Raw genomic sequence first — 22,363 nt, forward strand, 5'->3', positions numbered from 1 at the left:
AAATCTTATGTATATACTGGGTTTGTAAGAAATCATTTCGGTTTAGATAGCATAATGTTCATTTTGTTATTCTTCTATCAATCTTATAACTTTTTTTTTTCTTTTGAGATTTGGCAGCTGACACTTTTAGCTTGCTGTAGAGAAAAATTCCATGTATTTTTGCTCACAACTGTTAGTTTATTGTCAATTGTAACATAGCCTACAAAAATAAACATTTTCAACATATTACATTTTACTCCTTGTACGAAGTAAACGAGGTATAGTAATTGCAAAAAGTTCCAGGTACCATATTTCAAAGAAAATATCCATTTTGACTGCTATCGAATGCAATTTAACAATGTTTCTTCGTGACATCTGTATGTAGTTATATAATAAAAGACTGGTTTTTCCCCAAATGAATTATAAAACTGATTTAAAATGGATTCTAAAGTTTTTTTTTTTTTTATGTGGTGTCTATATGTATGTATGTTATCTTGCGTAACTCAAAAATGGATAGCCTCAGAATGTCGAAATATTGTATGTGAGACTGCTGTAACATGCAGATGTGCACCTCCCTGTTTGGTTGCAATGGGACACACCAAAAGTAAATAAATATATCTTTATATATATAAGCGGCTAATAGTTTATTGTTGCCAATCGGAAAAATAAACACGGAAATTAACGTTTCCACTGTTTTTAATTAATATCTCAACCGATTAAAGTTGTACGAAGATGAGAACGGTATCGATAAATTCGGAGAATTTTTTGGAATCCGAGGATACGCGTCTCGAATCTAAACTCGGCGCCTTTCCGTAGATATTTGAGAAAAAAGAATTTGCACATAGCCAATTCCCTCTAATAGGGAAAACCCAAGAAAGAAAGTGGAAAATGTAGGGGAAAATTAGTTTTTGATTAATATCTTGGCTAATTAAAGTCCCAAGAAGACGCGAATTGTCAAAATGGCATGCCACGGACCTGCGGGATCCAGCTTTGTGCTCCGCTAAGCCCAGCAGCCAGCCATTTCGGAGGAGATAATGTTACTTCACCCCATATATATATATGAAATATATATATATATATATTTCATAATAAAAGCAAAAGGAAATGACGGAACGTTGTAGATGCGTGCTAAGATCCATATTGAAGAAGAATTTTGATTGCGTAGTATTTAAAAAACTTGAGTATTTAAAGAACTTGGCAGTCGAGGCAGTTTTAATTCCATTTTTATTTCCAATCGATATTTGTGGCCACAATCACATGGCACTCTAGTCGTGCCTTTCCACAGAAGATTTACATTTTTGATATTGTTGAGAAGGAAAGCAAGCCAGCGAAATTACATTTTAGCAGAGTAGAGGGCAAAAGCTGAAGTGCGTAGTTATGAAGGATGGAAGCACGCGAAGAGAAAAGTTTTGGTTTACAATTCGGTGATTGGTCGTCAAGAGGCATCTGGTATTACCGGTTACGTAAGATCGCATGATTAATTTGAATGACGCAATGCAGATAAGTTATTACGATTTTAGAATAGAGAGGAAGAATTAATGTTTATAATTATATTATAATTCTGATTCATACATTTTTTATCTTACATATTTCCCACTTCAAAAAGAAAAAGGCGTAGCGACAGAGAAGCCTTTTTAAAGAGAAAGAGTTAAAGCACTAGCAAATAAAAAAGAAAAACATAAATCATAAAATTTTGATTCTATAAAAGTATAATTTATAAATATCAATTTTTTAAAAAAATAAATTTTTAATTTTTAGAGTCCTATTGACTTTTTCAGCATTTCAGTACAAAAGTCTTTTTGTTTGAGAGTTCACATAATCATAATTCTTTAGGGAAGGTTCTTGTTAACACAGAATATCACAAAATATACTTTTACATAACCTTTACTTATAATTAAATGCACATAAATATTTATGATATTAATTTTCATATTGATAAATTATATTTTAACATCATAAATATATTAGGAGTAACAGTTTCAGAAATTATGGTTTCACCGTTATTATCTTTCATCTACAATTCCTTATTTTACCAAACTAGAAAGCCTCGCAATACTAAACAAACATATCCATCAATAGGGCTGTCCTCTTGAGCTAACCAGTGTGTTCTCTGCACTGGTGGCCCAGGCTGCCTAGACAGTTACTTGAAAAGGCCTCCGTTCCTTGCATTAAGGTAACTGGCCTTTGAGAACTGCACTAATACATTCCATAATAAAAAATATAATAATAATAACAATAATAATAATATAAAAAATTTACATGCATTCTTAAAATGAGAGCCTCCAACATTACCTTGCATGAAGAGGGTAAAAGGAACAACTGTACAGAGGTAATTACAGGCCTCTGTTGAAGGAACCAGTACACCCTCATCATACTATACTTAACACACAATAACCCATAAATTTTAACATGCATTTACCATAATTTCATATTACTTATCTGTACTAATTTCACTTATTTTTAACATCTTTATTTTTAGAATAATTATAAAATTCGTATTCAAAATTCTCAACAAAATTTCAAAAACATAAAAACTTATCTTAATATCCTTCCCTATGAATAATTTAAATAGCTTAAAATTAGTTACTTAATTTGCTCACACATAATTATGAAAAATTAGAAAAATTAATGAACAAGAATTTCAGATTTTCTCAAAACAAATTGCAGAAATTTTAACCAAAGTTGAAATGAAAACTATAGAATCCGCAGCACATTAAATAATTTAGTTCCTGAGCTAGATTCACACGAATGTAATAATTTTTGAGCTGTTGAAAAAGTGGAAGTGCAAATAATTTTCTGTCGCACATACTTGCAAACACTAACTCAGATCGACCTTGAACCCACTGTAATGCTTAATTCCTAAACGGTAACTCACTGATGATTTTCTTTTTACTAGGCATTCGAACTTCTCAATTTATCGAGAGATAACTTTCAATCTGTAAACACTACGCGTGAAGAATGATCTGTTATTTTTTAAACACTGAAAAAACAAATTTGATGATTCACTTCTTTCACATTATCTTGGATTTATCACAAACCGATGATTTGAAGAGCTGAACTAAATTTTCCATTGAGGTTTCAGACTGCAGGAAACTATCCTACCGGCTTAATTGTAATATTAAAAGCGCAAGGAAAAGCCGGAGCAGTGTCGATGCGTAGTTATCGTATATTGAAGAGGAAGTAATCTGATTGTGTCGTAAGCTAATGTGTTGACTTCGTAAATAAAACTTGGCAGTAGAAGTGATTTTAATTCCATTTTTATTTCCAATCGATATTTGTGGCCACAATCACTTGGCACTCTAGTCGTGCCTTTCCACAGAAGATTTACATTTTTGATATTGTTGAGAAGGAAAGCAAGCCAGCGAAATTACATCTTAGCAGAGTAGAGGGCAAAAGCTAAAGTGCGTAGTTATGAAGGATGGAAGCACGCGAAGAGAAAAGTTTTGGTTTACAATTCGGTGATTGGTCGTCAAGAGGCATCTGGTATTAACGGTTACGTAAGATCGCATGATTAATTTGAATGACGCAATGCAGATAAGTTATTACGATTTTAGAATAGAGAGGAGGAATTAATGTTTATAATTATATTATAATTCTGATTCATACATTTTTTATCTTACATATATATATGGCTTAAGTGTCTGTTTGTCACCGATAGTTTATTGGTTGCTTGTGTAACTGTACTAGCCAATGGGGCGAAGTTGCCACGGTACAGGGTTGCCGTTTCAATTGAGACATAGGCAATTTCCTGTAAAACTTGCCTTTGCTGTGACCATCAATAAGTCGCAGGGCCAAACGCTTAAGCACGTTGGCATTTTTTTACCTGAGCCTGCATTTGGACACGGTCAACTTTATGTTGCCTGTTCAAGAGTTCGTGAAAGAACGGATGTAAGATTAAAAATATTGGATGGTCCTCTGCAAGGCGAGCTTAAAATGATGGAAAGATCTACACAAGAAATGTTGTATACAAAGAGATCTTTGAGATGTGAATTAACATTTCATTATTTAAATCATTTTTATTGATTGAGCTAGCAGTGAGCTCTTAAGAAATGTACCGCCAGTGGTTTCCTTCATTGTACTCTACTTTAAGCAATTAAGCAAGTAGAAGGGGGAAACCCAGTGGGGCAGTAAGCAAAGGGGCATCCTCGCCGCCTGCCCTGGGTAATTCAGTTTAAATTAGCACACCTTTGCAAAAATCATTTTAATTACAATTTGTAATATCTACAACAGCGGTCATTTCGTATGACCGCCGGGCTTTTTAGTATATATATATCCAATCTGTTTATTCAGCTCATTGAGCTCAGTATTTTTATTCTTATATGTTTTTAAATTGTGCATTTTTTGTTTTAAAAATGGTTGAATTATGTTCTTATCTTCAGGTTAAGGTTTTTTATGCCTTTACTTAACCTGCATGTTATAGTTGTAAAAATTATCAACAATTTAAAAGTTGTTTAAGTGTGGCTAAGCCTAATTTTTTCACTATAACAGCCATATTTGTTTGCATTTGAAACTTAGCAGAATAGGGAATTTGTTGCCAATCTAAACAAACTGAGCTTCACAACAACAAAATAACATATTCTTTTATTATTGCAAATTAAAATACGCTTAATCCATTCTGGAATTATCATTTAAGTTATTAAATTAACCCATATATTGACTGAACATAGCATCCACAAATTGGTTTTCTACACCTTCAGTGTCTTTTTGCCGAGTGTGAAGTAAACTTTCAGTTTTGTACACGGGAAAATCTGCCTTCTTGCCCGCTTGCTGAATTGCTTGTTTTTGTGAAGAAACAGTAATTTTAATTGTAAAAAAAATTTTTTTAATTGTTTCAACTGTATTTGGTTTTTATATTTTTCTATATCTTTCAATTTTTAAAATAGATATTTTGAGTTTTTGTGTATTTTTGCCTTGTTGCAAACTGTGAGAACTGTGAGTTGTGAGAACTGAATTAATTGAATGAGAAATGTATCTCTAATGAATTCAAGGAAATAAGTTTAAATGAAATGCAGGAGAAAATGCATATAATTTAATATTCCATAATGCATATAATTGAAGTTTATGGTGTTGATTTCTTAACAGAATCCACATGTCAGTAAAAAAAATTTCCTCCTGGAGTTTTTGTATTTTAAGATGACAAATGTTTAGCTGACCTCCTACAATAACTTTAGCTTACCTAGCTTGACAAAATTAAAGCCTTAATTGGATCGAATCGTCGTACTGTATGAGAGGTTGCTAAAAACTTAAATGTATCTCATATAATTGGAAAAACACTATACGATGTCTTAGACGCTTTAAGAAGCTGAGTATTTGGGTTTTGCATGAATTGAAAGAAATTAACTTAACACAACAAATCAGTATTTCTGATGCACATTTCAAACTTAATGCAGTTGACCATTTTTTTTAAATGAATTATCACTGGTGATTAAGTTGATCATCTGAAATAACATTAATAAAAAAAAAGATCACGATTCATGCATGGTGAATCAGCCAAATCATATTGAAAGAAAAATTGCATCAGAAAAAGATCATGCTGTCAATTTGTTGGGATTACAGCGGTGTCGTTTATTTTGAGTTGCTTCCAAGCAACCAGACCATCAACTCAGAAGTTTACTGCCAATAATTTTTTTTTAATTTGAGGAAGAAATCAAAGAGAAAAGGTCAGAATTGGCAAATCACAAAGGAATCATGTTCCACCATGATAGTGTGAAACCTCTCACGTCTTTAGCAGCATATACAGTACAAAGTCTTTAATCCGGACTCGTCGGGAGTTCGGCGATTCCGGATTATCGGTTTTTCCAGATTATATATCATCAATTTAAATCTGGTAAGATGGCATGCAGAAATTATAAAATTAAAAATATGAAATCGTAAATTTATGAAATAAAGAGCAATTATGATCTAAAGGGTATAAAAATTTACAAAAAAAAAAAAAAAAAAAGCTTAATATTTATTTGTTTACTTTATTAAACATTTCTTTCAATGTAAGTTACTTCATTTTATGTGCTAATACTTTCTCTTTAATTCTATAAACAGACATAATTTTCTTGTTCAGTTACAAAGTTCCGCTGTTCAAGTCCTGTAATTGCTGTGCTGAGAATACCGACTAACTTGTCAATCGAAATTTTTTTTTTCCACTAACCTCTCTGTCACTTTCTTCATGCCTTTCCATTTTTTGCAGCAATTCCACTTTTTGTTTGATGGACAGCGAAATATGCTTTCTCTTTGTAGATCCTTTGGCAGCTCCAGAATCGGAAAGTCTTTTTGACATAATCGAAAGTTCAAGCTTTTTTTTTTTTTATTATTATTATATATATATATAAAATTGCTCTAATAGTCTGGAAAAAATAATAAGCCGGATCCAATTAGAAGATTAAGGAACAACGTAATCTGCAACATTAACTGAAATAGATAATTTTAGCCTAGTTTATACCGTCCGCTGTACATTAAACGCACATGCGTAAACGTATTATGTGCATGTGTAAATGCATATGCGCATGCATAAATGCTACGCATGCGCAGAAAGTTTGAAGCTTTGAGGTCCGGATTATAGATCATTCCGGATTATGAACGTCCGGATTAAAGACTTTGTACTTTACAGAATTATTGGAGCTTGGTTGGGAAGTGATGCTGCATCACTCATATAGCCTCAAATCACGCAGCATCGAATTATCATTTATTTTGAAGTTTATGAAACTTCTTAAATGGTAAAAATTTCAGTAATGATGATTACCTGAAATAGCACTTGGGTGAGATTTTTGCTGATAAAGATCAGAAGTTCTGTGATGGCAGAATCATGAAGTTACACTAGAAAGATGGCAGAAGGTCATTGGACTGAATGAAAAACGTATGACTGATTAAAGTTTAAGGAAAAATTGAGTTTTATGTTACACTAAAAAAAACAGAAATCACTTTCTTGCCAACCCGATAGAAATTAGCTCTGTAATTCTTCATTTCAATTTGTGTATCTCCCTAAAAGTAGAAATTGTTTATGATTACTTTTTGGACTGTGTCTCTGAAATTAAACTGTTTCAGTCCATCTTATGTAACATGTAGCATTGAGGATATTTTCCCTCTAATTGCAGACTAAGATACCTTTCGACACTCCCATGTTTCTGAATGTGTATTTACTTTTTCTCTTTTTCCGTTTTTCCTCCACTCTTATTAACACATGATGCTAGCTTTTCCATTTCGTCCATTCTCTAAGATATAAATTTCAAAGAATCTAGTGGAAGATTTGGTGTGTATTGCACCTATGCTAATGTCCTATGCTAATGTAAATCTCAAGGCTTGCTTTATCACAAAATAAAACTAAGTGATGTATCTATAGCCACGTCTATCTGCAAGTCTTTCCTTTGTCATACATTATTCAAATTATACAGTAAAACAATTGCCTAAATCCATTACAGCTATTGCACAGTCATCAAGGTATTTACAGAATTTATTACATATCTATATTAGTTTTTTCACAAAATAATGTTTTATACATAATTGTTATATTTTGAGTGTAATGTGGTAATTTAATGAGACTATAACAAACTGTTATTATGGATTTATAGTTTCAAATTTAATATGTGCCAAAAGTCACCGGCCACTTACTGATGATGTCTGATAAGGTTAAGATATTTAACATAAGGTTAAGATAATTTCATAAGGTTTTCTAAGTGAGGGGTGTTTAGTATTTGTTTAGTAATGTTTAAAAACATTGTTTTAAGCATCGTCAAGTGATTCATTTATCAAAATACTATGAGTGTGTAGTGAAGGAAATTTTTTAAAAAAAAGAAAGCGTTTGTCAGGGTGTAAATTATTCATGCACAGTGATTGTGTTTCTTCAACATGGAGGTATTTTATTTAGTATCCAAGTGAAATATCAATTCAAGTATCCAAGTGAAAATAAGAATCAAAACCCTTCAAAATGGTGCTGTTATTTTACTCTGAAATTGGTACTGTTACGTTTTTGGTTATTCATTTTGCTGTTATTTCGTAAGGTAAAATAACAGCAGAATTCACCAAATTGTCCAAATTTTATTAAACTGCTGCATAAAAAATTTTTTATTTTATTATCACAAAAACAGGATTAATGTTGTTATTCAGGAATGTTTGAGTTGAAATCAGTGCTGCATCTCATTCTAGCGACTTTCAATGAACATTCTTCTAGTTATGAAGTAAGCCTTTCCTCTGTGAGCAGATACATTGCACTGAAACAAGAAAAGGCCTACTCCTGATTGTTGCCATTGTGAAAAAATGTATGTTATTGTCCAAAATATCTTAAAAGATCTTATTCTAGAGGTACAGATTTAAAATTAAAGGCAGAAAAAAGAGGAAAAAACACGCTTAGCATGTTTTGCTACTGCCTTCAGATTTCACTGCTGTCACAACACAGTTTCTTAAAAGTCTTTTGTTAATCATCTATCAAGATAACTTGACAGCAATCAGATCATATATTGCAGGGATTAATTTTCATAGAACTGTCTTCCAGTATTCCTAGCAACATCAGATATTGCTGTGTGTAATTCATTAATATCATCTAAGCAGCAGTGCAGCATGCTTTTATTCGTAAGTCGTGATAGAATTAATTTGCTGTAATTGTTAAGAGTGTTTGACAATTTCATTTGATAACATATTTTGGACATTTGTATTATTACTTTCAATTCTTTTACACCATTTTGATTTCACAATCACAGTTTCCTGTAAATCGATAATTTTCTGCCTGAATATTAAGAAACACTAATACAAAAAAGCTGATGTGTACACCACGACTTCCTTTTACAGAATATTAAATTATACGATTTTTTTTTTCTGGATTTTATTTAAACTTATCTCCTCTTATTTCATTAGAAATATATTTTTCTCATTTAATTGATTCCGTTCTCACTTCACGGCAAGGCAAAAAAACATAAAACCTCAAAATATTTTCATTAAAAATTTAAAGTTTCAGAAAAACATAAAAAAACCAAATACAGATCAAACACTTAAAAAAAATTACAATTAAAATTACAGTTTTTATGCAAAAACAAACAATTCGGCCAGCAGGCAAGAAGGCAGATTTTTTCGGTGCACAAAACTAAGCATTTCCTTTTGGTCCCACTTGGCAAAAAGACACTTTTGACTGTGCAGAAAGAATTACGGTAATTTCTGGAAGAAAGGCCGCATCAGCGTAAACGCCGCACTCGAGAAAAATGGCGGGAAAAAAATTCAAATTACACAGAAACGCCGCATCAGCGTAAATGCCGCAATAGATTAAATTGCGCGTGACATCGTCGTGGGCCGTATAGATGCAAAAACTCAACCTAAGTCCTGATATATGACATACCAGTTAAGAAAATGCATGAAATGAAGCCATAACTCAAAAATAAATTAAAGGTAAGAAATGTATAGCTTCTATGCCGTTTAGAGACATTTTCAAAAATTTTCCGCTCCCTTCTTACTTAAAAACTATCCAACAAGTACTTGTACCCAAACTGATGGGATCTGTATTTGGCAGAATGCCAAGAAAAATCCATTCATGCTGAAGGGGAAATACTTCAGAGTTCCTTATTGCGAGGCAGGTGGAGTCGTGTCCGCCTTTGAAAAAAATTGCAGAAAAGGCAGGGGTGGGGGGAGGATGGTTCTTGGAAGATTCATCGAATAGCAGAGTAGAGAGACTATTCAAACTGATGAGAATGTTGATTTGAAAGGGGGAAGAATGTTATTGTTCTGAGATCTTGTTTAGGGTGAATAAGGCATGTAGGTCCGTTCAAGGGAAAGAATGTAAACAAAATAACGTTCGCAAAAAGCAACTGAGTGGTCTTTTGTGTGGGAACAGCACCAGTCTATGCACAATGACAAGGCCATCCAAACTATGTACAATGACCATCATAGGAAATATTTTATTTTTACTGCACCTAAACGCCGCATGGATAGAAACGCCGCACCCGCTGAAAATTTAAGTTTTAAACACGTAAACGCCGCGCCGTTTCTTCCGGAAATTACGGTAATTCACTGTTCTGCTAACTTTCAAATGTAAACATATATGGCTGCTATGGTAAAAAATTAGGCTTAACTGCACTTTCAAACAACTTTTAAATTGTTGATAATTCTACAACTACAGCATGCAGCTTAACTATAGGCATATAAACCTTAACGATAACATAAGAACAACATAATTCAATCATTTTTAAAGCAAAAAATGCACAGTTTACCAACATATAAGAATTAAAAAAAAAAAAAAAATCCCAGCTCACGGACCCGAGTGACAAAGTGGGTATATATCTATATATATTTGAAAAGAAGAGAATCTAATATATACATATAATTACAAAACAATTTTTAAAAAAAGCAAAATATACACATGCCTAATATTTTTGCTCATTATGGTCTTTGTGAAAAATTAATTCTAAATTTATTTTTGTCTTTACATCTATGTATATATTTATTTCATAAGAATAAATTGAATTTAATTAAAAAATTAAATTTAAATACAAATTTAATTAAATAGTCTTTGTGCCATTGCTGCAAGGAATGAAATTTAAATTTAAACAAATTTAAATTTAATTTTTAACAAACATGTATAAAAGTAAAAAAGCAAATTTAAATTCTAAAAAAAGAAAAAAAGGCAAAATAATTTTTAAAAAATTTGTGCAAACATATAAAAGATTTAATTCTCGAACTAATCTACAATATCATTTAAATTCAGAAGCATAAGCAAATCAAGTGCAAAATCATTCTATGAAAATAAATTCACTAATTTAGCAAATTAAAATTAAACTAAACAATTTTTTTAAAAATGCATAAGTGAATGACAGTTGAGTAGGCAGGAGACAGACTTATCAAGGGGAAATTGCCTCCAAACCTAACTCTCCAATCATTCAATTCGTGTTTCGTCATTCATGCAGGCAAGGGTAAAAGTCAAAACCAAAAGTAATTCCTATAAAGTGGTACTCTTAGAAATTAACATTTAAGAATTAAATTTAAGAATAAAGTTCTAAAAGGAAAATTCTAATGAAGTTTTTTGAGAAACAAGTAAAGTCAAGAATTAAATTGAACTTTTTAAAAAAATTAATTAATTTTTTAAAAATAATATAGAAACCAATGTATTTAGAAACCCTTGTCTACAGAAAACTCCCCGACACGAATATGCATATCAATAAAAAGAAACTAAAAAAGAAATCCATATAAACCAATAAGAAATAAAAAGAACTAATTCTCAATTTAAAATATATATATATATATTTAAAAATATAATTTCATATTTAGAAAATACTTAAATACTACATAAAAAATTAAAAAAAATACTTAAAGCAAGTAAATAGTAAGTTTTAATTCTAATTTACCTACTATATTAGTGTTGGGGTCTGCGAAAGTGTTGTAAAAGAGAAGTAAGTGTGTTCTTCAAATTATATAGATGGCGCTTATGTAGGTAAAGTTGAGTGTCAAGCTGCTATCTTTGTTATAGTAAAAAATTATTTTGTAAGCATTAATATTAAAAATTAAATTAAAAATTAAAATTCTAAAGGTAGTAATTATCAATTATTTAGGGAGTTAAGTAACTAAGCCAATCAAGAGATGTAAGTTTGCTTGAAGGAAAATAAAGTGGTATTGTAAATAAAAAATGTAAACTGTTTGTAATGTGAAATGTGTGTTCTGTTGAAAAATTGTGAAAAAACTGTAAAAAATGTTAAGTGAAAATTTTTTTTGTGTGAAAATTGCAAATAATTAAAGTAATTAAGGTAATTAAGAAAAACTGAAATGTTTTAAAATTAAAGTTTTAAAGTAAAATTTCCCAAAATTTTTGAAACGAAGTCCTCTAAAAAATTTTTCAGAAATTTCCCAAAAATTCCTTTAGGAAGTTGATTAAAAGTTATATTTAATGAAAGAAAAAATTAAAAGTATAATGAACTTGATTTCAATTGGTATATCAAAACTTAACTAAATACTGGCTAAAGTATGGAAAATTAGAAGAAGAAGATTAAAATCTTCACTCAATTCGGGCTATAATTGAGACTTTTGAAAAGAGTTGACCCTTTATTAGTAAAAGGAAAGAATCCAGTATTGATTAAATATACATATTTACAAAATATTTACAATAAAAATTTACAAGATAATTTCTCTACTCTTTTATATCCTTCATTACCCTCCAGCTAAGGTTTAAGGTAATGTTATCATATCCAAAAGAGCCAAAAAATTATAAAGTAAAGTCAAGGCCTGCCTTTTTAATATATAAATTAATAAATTTTGGTGGTACTTGGTTATCAACTTGAACATTAATTAGCTTTATTATTTCTTCCTTTAAATCGTCTATTTCAGTACATATATTTTTTATTTTGATTATTTGGCTATGAAACGTGTTTTCTATTACTTTTCTAGAGATATTAGAGTTCCAATTAATTAGTTTAATAGTATGAAAATGGAAATTCCTTTTTTTATCAAATAATTTAATTTTGCTGTGTTTAATAATTTGCAGGTCTAGGAATTCAATAGTATCTTGATTCGTATTCGTTTTATTAAGTGTTAAACTATTTGAGTAAATTTTGAATTGCTCAAAAGTAGAATTATTATTGAAAGTTATAATATCATCTATGTATCTAAAAGTATGAGCAAATAGCTTTAATTCATTTTTATTTAAATAAGTTGGAATTTATATTCAAAAGTAAAAAGAAATAGGTTACAAATTTGTGTAGAACTGTTTGCTCCCATAGGAATTCCTCTAACTTACTTTTGGTGTGGCCAATTGTAACCAAAAAGGCAAGCAGCCAACTATGTATTATAGCAGTCCTATGTACAAAATTTTAACATTCTGAAGCTACTCGTTTTTGAGTTATGTGAGGTACCTATATACATACAAACACCACAAAAAAAAATGTCTTCTGAATCCCTTTAAAATCAGTTTTATAATTCGTTTTGGGAAAAAGAGTCCTTTATTCTGTCCTTAGGTACAGATATCTCTCAGAAACATCGTTAAATTTCATTCGATAGCAATCAAAATGAATAATTTCATTCAAATATGGTACTCTGAATTTTTTGTGATTACGATACTTCCTTTACTTCATACAAGAAAGTAGAAAGGTATTTTTAATTGCATTGTGATTAATGTGAAGAGAATTGTTTTAATTATTCATCTCTAATGTTAAAATGTGATTTTCAATATTCTGAAGAATATGTCTTTGAAGTGAGTGGTAGCATTATCGAATGCAGTCTAATCTAAGAAAGAAAATATAAATAAATGTAATGAAGGTGTTAAATTCAATAGAAATATGAAATTCTGAATATATTATTTCAAGTCTTTTCTATTCAGGAAAAATAATCAGTGTTTTTGCTATTTTGGTTTAGACTTGTTAAATAATATTACTTCTTTTTTTCATAGAAATCTGCTAATTCCCCATTCTCTTTCCCCTTGGGTGAAAATGATTGCAGTAATTGAAAACATTTTAATTTTTTAAAACTGATAAGATTTGCATTCATCTTTAAGAAAAAAGCACTCTGTAGAAATGCATAGAACATCTTCAGTAAATGTTATTCTAAGGTTTATGAATGACCTAATGTTTATTCATCTGTTTGTCACTGGATATCTCATATTATCTTTAAAATTTTAAAGTAAACTTAAGTAAGTTTGAGGTGAAATACTTTACTGAATTTTTAAAAAATTCTGTCTTTATTATATTTGAAAGATTTTTTCTTTTTTTGGAGGGGGGATGAGTTTTGTAATTCCTTCAATGTATTGTTAAAATTTATTTGAATTGGTTGCTTATCCATCTTTAATTACACGTAATTTTAGCTATTTGCTTGCTAGTAGAATTCTGAAACTTATGAATTTTGCAATCTTATGTATTGGTTAATTATTTTGGTTTTCGAAGCTTTGTGTTTGATTTAATTATAATGGGTAATCTGTTTTGATGTAAGACTGCATATTACCATTGAATATTTATAGTATGGAAGGTTTAAATTGTTTATGATGCTGATTATTTTTCTGTAATATTTTTAGCTTTTTCCTTTACACCTGCTAGCAGCATGGCAGCAGCAGCAACAACAACAGCAAGTTTCTCATTTCCAGGGCTTTCATCTTCTACTTCTACTTCATCTAGTAGCATATCATCAATTTTTGGTACTACAACATCTCTTTCCACTGCATCTTCTGTATCAGCAGCAATTACATCTGCCGTTTTAAGCACAACTACTACTGTGTAAGCATATTTAAATGTTTGCAAATCTTTGATTACGTTTTGTTGTACCATTTGGATGAAAGTTTGTTATGTTCGTTGATTTAATATTGATTTTTAACCATTACATACATTTATTGAAGTTTCAGCTAACTTTACATGAAATAAATATTTAGAATAAATTTTCATTGTTCTTTTTTTGTATATTTTTTACAGAGATTAGAAAACATTTTCTGAATTAGATTTCTGTAAAATAGTGAGCTGTATTAATTGTTAATTAAGTTTCCTGCAACTGACAGTATTAGAAAGAAAGTTTTGTTATTTATATGCATATTCTTTTAATATACTTATTTATGTACAGAATTAACATATAGTTTATATAAGGAATTTCTGGTACTTACTACGTGTAGTGGCCTCAGTGAGAAAATGGATCTGGCGCATTTCTGTATTGGCGGAAGAAAATCGCGAGTGTGAAAAGCAAATGGTTAATGATATGATTGGTTTTTTGTACTTGCATTGCGTCAATATATTAGTTTTTCATTGTAAAATATTCATTATGCTTACCATTTTCAATGATTCATTGGCTTGAATAGAAGTATAGTGGATTTTTGAAGCTTTTCTAGTAGCAGCTGCTGAATTGTGGCCACTGGAAAGAGTCCATAAAAAATTAATTTTCTAGTACAGGGTTGCCACGCTACCTGGAAAACTGGAAAAAGTCAGGGAATTCGGAAATTGACCAAAAAATTCAGGGAAAAGTCAGGGAATTTAAGTGTTTTAGTCAAAATCTGGAAAAGTCAGGGAATTTCATACAACGATCCCGCCAAAAAAGGCGAATTTTGCGCCGACGTCGGAAGAGATCACTTTTTTGGCGAATTGTGTATCATGCGAGTGTCATTCGGGCAGCTGGCATAGAGCCAATTTTCGCAGCTCCAATTTGATTGTCTTTTAGAAAGGCAAAGCAAGTTTCCCGCAACATTGGTTTCCAGTAACCTCGAGAATCGCATGTGCAGTGCATGAACTAAAGAAAATACCTGTTCTCGTATAAAACAAAATGGGTTTAATCTTAGTATACGGTACCATGAAGGTTAGAGTTAAAAAATATGTATTGTAAAGAAGGAAAACCTTTCTGCAACAGACGTGGCTCGGTTCCATCATAGCGGGAAACAGCTGTGCATGCACGATATATCTGTCGCCAAAGCTCGAAACCGGTGTCGAAGTTCGAAGGTCACGTTATCAAGAGTTCATAAAATGAATATCGTTTAAAATGTCTTTAAACTCTAAAGGAAAAGAAAATATTTTTTGGCGCAAGTAAATTAATTCATGGATTAGTTATTTTGACGGGGGGAAAATAAATCTACGAAAATCCGTTTTTGAAATTATTGCAAAAAATCCAAGAAAAAACGTTCTTTGATAAAACGTTTCTTCTAGGATTTTTCGCAATAATTTAAAAACGGATTTTCGTAGTTTTCTTTTTTGTCAAAGAAAGTTTCTTCTTAACATGTGTTTCTCAATTTCCTGTACACATCGCGGAGAGGGAAATTCTGGCCGTTCCGTCGTCAAATCCCTTGGCAAATTTTCCCTCCGCTTTTTACATAGATGTTCTTTAGTCAGAATAATCTCCATGTATGGTACAGCGGGATTTGGCGACATGATGATGAGCAGTAAACGGGTCATTTTGTTCTTGGCGACAATTTTCAAAATCACGCGAAGGCCGTATCGTATACTAGGATTTTACCGCAAAATCTTTTTTTTTTCTTTTCTTTTCTTTTTAATAAATACCTTGTCATTTTGCAGTAAAATAAAAAAATAGTAATCAATCATCTAGGATAACCATATATAACTGTATTCGCTAAAATATCGTTGATTATTCTAATTAAATTTTTAAGTAATTATCTTTATTTTTATGTTATTCATATAATTTAATGTTGCTTCTTCTCTCTAAATTTATTTATCATTAGTAAATAATATTTCCAAATTTCAGGAAATTTTCTCTGGCATAATCCTGAAATTAATTCTAGCAGTATGATGACATCACGAAATTTAATGCACATATTTTTTTCCTTATGTATGCTGCGAAATAAATATAAAATACCTCAATTTAGTAAAAAAATATCATTAAATAGATTTCTTTCTTTCGTTTAGCTGCAGAATGTCTGCAAAAAAAGCCTTATTTTATTCCAGATTGGGCAGATTCAAATTTCAATCTTCAGTGGAGAAAACAACTCCTATTATAATTATATTTGTGTTTTCAAGTGTTAAGGTGCCTTTTAAGAATACACCTCACACAAATTAAATTTACCTAAAATCTAACCTAACTTTTAGCATTGCGTTGTGATTTATAAGAACCGGATTAGCCTCATGTTGAACTGGGGATGATCATGAGTAATAATTAAATAAAACGTTCAGTTGTTATCCAATGTATATATCTTAAATTTTATTAAGTTTTTTAAGCGGAAAAGTAAACAAAATTATCAAACAAAGTGTACCAAGAATAATTAAGAATAAATGTCCTCTGGGATTTATTGAATAATTAAGTGAATTTGCTACACAGTACAAGTAATACCATAATTAATTTACCTCTTAGCACAGCCAACGTACATTACGCAAATAGACTGGAATTTTCTCGAAACATACGTGGAAAACCTGGAAAAGTCAGGGAATTTCATTCTCCTCTTTGAGTGGCAACCCTGGTAGTATGTGTATACATATATATATAGGGTGGCTCACATTTATTTTCAGACACTTGTGTTTTCCAGTTTTGTTTTCATACCAGTTACTAAATACTAATGAAATGACTTTATTCCCCCCCTTGTATACTATTGATCATGTTTTTTAAAAATCACTTGTTTGGGGAAATGTTATTCGAAGCTTTCTGGTAAAAATGTAATTTATTAAAAAATTTCTGAAAATAAAATCACATAAGTATTGAAATATTTTAAATTTTTTATTTAATAAGAAACATATGTATTGGGACATTCAATATTTTGTTCGATCTATGTTAGCTAAGATTACACTTTACATGAACTCTAACATAGATTCAACTAACTTTTTTTTTATGTAAGGATGTTGTGTTTTATACTAAAGGTCTTCTGCAAGAGTTGCTTTTAATGGAGCTTTTAAACAAATATCATGTTTCCCCTATTCTTTCTCCAACTCAATTCATATAAGTCCAGTAGGAGTTCCATATAAGTTCAGTAATATAGTTCAGCAAAGCCATATGAGTCTAGAGAAAATGGCGGAGTTTTGACAACTTCAGGACAGTTGTATAATAACCACGAGTGAACATTTAGGGTTATATGTTTAGGATCATCATCCTGAAAAAACATGAACATAATTTGTATTTCAAGTTCTCTTGCACAAGCTTTTGGTTTTCATTAATATTTATATTCATCCATATTATTTTCTATAAAAACTATACTTCCCATTGCAGAGGTAGCGAAACATCCCCAAACCACCTTCATCATTAACAGTTGACAATAAGTTTTAATGATTTTTTTTTATTTGCTTTCATCACACAGCAATTTGTCCAAAATTAAATGTATTAAACTGTGACTTGTTTGCAAATATAACATTGTTTTAGTACAGTCGTCAAACTCATAGGTACACTTGGGCCAAACAAACAAGGTTTAACTTTAGGCGGGCCGCAAAAAAAAAAAAAAAAAAAAAAAAAAAAAAATCAATATTCATAGAAACGTAGATTTATTTCAAATAATACAATAATAAACATATACAGTCAGTCGTTAATTCGGACACCCATAATGCGGAATGATCTATAATCCGGACCTCAAAGCTACAAACTTTCTGCGCATGCGTCGCGTTGACGCATACCTTTACGGCTGCGAATATGCGTGTGCACATGCGCATAAAACGTTTACGCATGCGCGTTTAATGTATAACGGACAGTATAAGCTAAGCTAAAATTATCTAATTCAGTTAATGTTGCAGATTGCGTTGTTCCTTAATCTTCGAATTGGATCCGGCTTATTATTTTTTGCAGACTGTTAGAGTAATTTTATAAAAGTAAGCTTGAACTTTCGATTATGTCAAATAGAATTTCCGATATATATTTGCTAATATGTAAAGGATCTAAAGCGAAAGTATGTTTCGAAATCCGAAATCTGTTTATCAATTTCACGCTGCACGGCGGGGGGAACGCCGTGGCGCGCAATGAATTGGACGTTGATCTGTCAGCACTATCCTTGTCTTCAGGGCAGATGTTTTTATTTTATTTGGCTTATAATTCCTTACTAAATGTAGTATTTCATCTCGATGTACTCCGTCTTTGATATGATTTAAATCAAATTCCTCGTCATTATAATTCGCTTCCGATAGCGAAGAAAGTGACAGAGGTTATTGAAAACGAAAAAATTTCTATTGACAAATTAGTCGGTATTCTCGACACAGCAGTTATAGGACTTGAACAGCGGAACTTTGTAACTGAACAAGAAATTATGTCTGTTTAATAGAATTAAAGAGAAAGTATTATCACATGAAACGAAGCAACTTAAACAACTTACGTTGAAAGAAATATTTAGTAAAGTAAACAAATAAATATTAAGCTTTTTCTTTTTGTAAATTTTGATACCTTTTAGATCATAATTGTTCTTTATTTTATAAATTACGGTTTCATATTTTTAATTTTGTAATTTCTGCATGCCATCTTACCATATTTAAACTGATGATCTATAATCCGGAATCGCCGAAGTCCCTACGAGTCCAAATTAACGACTTTTGACAGTATATATATTTATATAGAAAAGAACAAGAAAAATTTAATGTTTACGTCCTGATACTTGACATCTCTTCTCTGCTAATATCTTTCCTATTTCGGGAGAAATTTTGTTTGCAGTGATAACTTTCAATGCTGACCCAAGGTGAGCATCATTAATACGGTTTCTGATAGGAGGCTTATTACCTTTCATGACTGAAAATAACTGCTCGCACTGATAAGTGCTACCAAACAAGGAAATAATTTCGTATGCGAATTTTCGAGTATTTTCAAACCTGGCTGGTAAATATTTGTAAAATTCAGGCACGCCCACTTCAATGAATTTTGCTTTCAAATTTGAGTTGCATTGAATCTCGATCACCTCCATTTGCATATGGCTGGGTACAGAGTCAATGCTTATTGAGAAAATCGAAGAAAAAAAAAAAAAAAAAAAAAAAAAAAAAAAAAAAAAATTGTCTTCGAGGGAACTAAAATCATTGAACCTCATTTCAAATTCAGTTGTTAAATTTGCAATTTTTTCTGCATATTTTTGATACGAACAAGTATCATCTAAACTTGATTTGTTCATGCTGCACGTCAGGAAGTGCGTCAAATCTTCATTTTTAAGTTGTTTTTCCCAAAGAACTAGTTGACATTTGAATGCTTTAATTATGTCAAACATGTTCGTAATGATATGATCTTTTCCTTGTAACGATAAATTTAAATCGGTTAAGTGTTTGGTTATATCAACCAAGAAAGCTAAATCTTGTATCCATATTGGATCGTAAAACAAACTTACGTCTTGATTTTTCGTTTTTAAAAGCTGACATATTTCTTCTTTCAAATCCCAGAATTGTTTGAGAATCTTGGAGCAAGATAACCAATGTACCTCGGTATAGTAGGACAAACCCAAATATTCACTATCTAACTCACTTAAGAAAGCAGTGAATTGACGCTGATTTAAACCTCGAGACCTTATAAAATTTATAACTTATTTTATATATGACAAAACATTCTCCATATTTATTACTTTCATGCATAGAACTTCTTGATGTATAATACAATGCATATGATGAATGTTTGAACCGTGAATTTCACTAAGTTTTTTTCTTAGTAATGCTATGAAGCCCTTGTTTCTCCCGATCATTGATTGAGCGCCATCTGTAGCTACAGAATTTAATTTTGCCAAAGGTAGATTGTATTTCTGCAGAAGTCCAAAAACACAAGTAAATATATCTTCTCCTGTAGTGTACCAGGCATCGGTATTAGTTCCAGTAATTCCTCAAAAATGTTAAAATTCTTGTCACAAGAATGAAGAAACACTGCTAATTGAGCTTTCCCACTAATGTCCGTGCTCTCGTCACAGGCAATGGAGAAACTTTCGGAACTAGATGATTTTGCTTTGATCTGATCACTTAAATTCACGGCTAAATCAGTAACTCTTTCCACATCTGTATTTCAAGACAACGAAATTGATTGAAAAGCCTTCACATTTCCAGGACAAACAATTTCTCCAGCTTTCATTAGGCATTCCTTGATGAAATCACTGTCAGTAAAAGGCTTCTAATGTTTAGCTATAAACTCGGACAAGACGTAGCTTGCATGTACCGCCGCTTCACTTTCTTGCAATACTTTACTAAACATGGACTGTTGCTTTTTCACTTCTAACTTGAGCTCTTTCAACTTTTCTTCTCTCATTAATCCTTCGTAATTGTTATATTTCGATTTGTGTTATTCGTAATGACGTTTAATATTATATAACTTTGGTACATTAATAGTATTATTACATATCAAGCAGATTATTTTATCTTTTATTTCACAGCAAAAATATTCTAATTCCCATTTTACTTGGAATATTCTATGTTCGTCTGCGATTTTTCGTTTAATTTTACTACTACTTGGTTTTGATATAGACATACTGAATACAAAGGGTTGGAATAAACACGGTTAACGTTAAAAAGTTAACAAAAATTTATTCTTTCCACAAGAGATAAATCAAAATGCTGTAATATTTCTTCAAAAATATTCTAACAATATCACAAAATGTCAAACGTTTAGCAAAAATCAATTCAAAACATAGAAACTAATTCTATCTCACAGCGAAATCGCTACAAATCAATCACAGCATTAAGTAAACAAACAGTTCGCTAGAACTACATCTACTACTGAGATGAGTTGTTTGTTCTCGGCTTTTATAAGCTTTATAATTAATTTCTCGAATATACTGGAAACATCTATAAATATCTGGATTTTTGTGGATGGCAACAGCAATTACTAGATATTTATTTATTTATTAGGTATTAAATGCACGTGCTGTTCTATTTTTAACCTTCCAACATAGCTGTCTTTTCAAAAATCGTCTGCGTTGCTAAGGCAACATGAAGCAAATCTAATTACAATTCTAAATAAAAAAAAACTAACTAAATAAATAACTATGAAATCCGTAACAATATGAATTAAGTAATAATTAATAATAAAGCAAAGTGCATGCACATGCATGCACCAATATATCGTACAAAACTATGATTGGAAAACTGAGACCATGAGTTCGGCCACATTCGGCTATCGGGGGATGCGTACAAGTTCTGAGTGCACGTGTTCCCCAAAAGCCGAAGGTAGCTGAACGCAAGCTACTCGCACGCATTTGTAATTTAAGTAGTGTGTGTGTCAGCTCGCTGTGAGTAATCTAGCAACACTGAATAAATTATCATTAATTTCTTAGCAGTAAACATTTCATTTTTTTCTTCGTCGATGTGTTTATTATTATATATTATTATTTGCCAATATATTGGCCGGGCCACAAATATATTTGTTGTGGGCAGCCCGCGGGCCGCGAGTTTCACATCCTTGTTTTAGTATGACAAATCTTTGGTTAATATAGATTTTGTGAATGATAGGCATATTTTGCTTGTATTCTTGTAAGTGTTATAATGGTACTTCTAACAGTTTCAAGGTTAACTTTTATTGCAAACTATTGTTGCAAATCTGCTGTAAGTTTCACAGCATTAATATTTGGGTTCTATTTGATTCTTCTTAGAATAAATTAGACCTCCTTCATATTAGCTTCGAAGAACTTGGAAGTGCATTTTCACCAGTTCCATTAAATTTCCATCACTTTATAACATTAACCCTCTGACTAGTCTGGGTTTTCAATGAGAAAGTGCGAAGCTCCCAAAAGTACCATGAGAAAGAATTATTTTCTTGATTTTTAATGTCAAAAGGCTCCTGCTATTTTATACCTGGATTTATGTACTTTTAATATATTGCCTTAATTTCTTGGACATATTTTAAAATGTATATATATATGTAATGAAACTGTGGTTTGAAGGTGCAGAGTGGAAAGCATGATGACGCAATTTAGCACAACATATCTTGAAAAATCACAATCTTTATTTTTTCCATGCATATCAAATAATCCTTTTTCAGACAAGATATTTCTTCATAATATTTGAATAGAATAACTCCCATTTTGAAGTACGACGTCATCTTAAGCAAGTAAGTGGCAGCAGCATAGATGAAAAGCGTCTTACCAGCAGGACAG

The 22,363-nt window shown here is 31.1% G+C and overlaps 2 protein-coding genes across 3 annotated transcripts in view; one reads left to right on the forward strand and one right to left on the reverse strand.

Moving 5' to 3' along the window:
• Nucleotides 1-22,363, forward strand: part of LOC118197310 (uncharacterized) — a 134,572-nt gene that overhangs the window by 56,743 nt on the left and 55,466 nt on the right. For both annotated transcript variants that reach the window (XM_085821168.1, XM_085821165.1), the window contains exon 6: nt 13,940-14,138. In XM_085821168.1, the coding sequence (XP_085677294.1) occupies nt 13,940-14,138 (199 nt within the window). The remainder of the gene's footprint in view (nt 1-13,939; nt 14,139-22,363) is intronic.
• Nucleotides 22,152-22,363, reverse strand: part of LOC118201403 (sperm-specific sodium:proton exchanger-like) — a 251,684-nt gene continuing 251,472 nt past the window's right edge. Inside the window, exon 27 of the transcript XR_015042259.1 lies at nt 22,152-22,363. The gene's annotated coding sequence lies outside the window, so the exon portion shown is untranslated.

This window comes from Stegodyphus dumicola, chromosome 1 (assembly GCF_044657685.1).
Source record: "Stegodyphus dumicola isolate Sdum_Otavi_A_Nest chromosome 1, ASM4465768v1".
NCBI classification, from domain to species: domain Eukaryota; kingdom Metazoa; phylum Arthropoda; class Arachnida; order Araneae; family Eresidae; genus Stegodyphus; species Stegodyphus dumicola.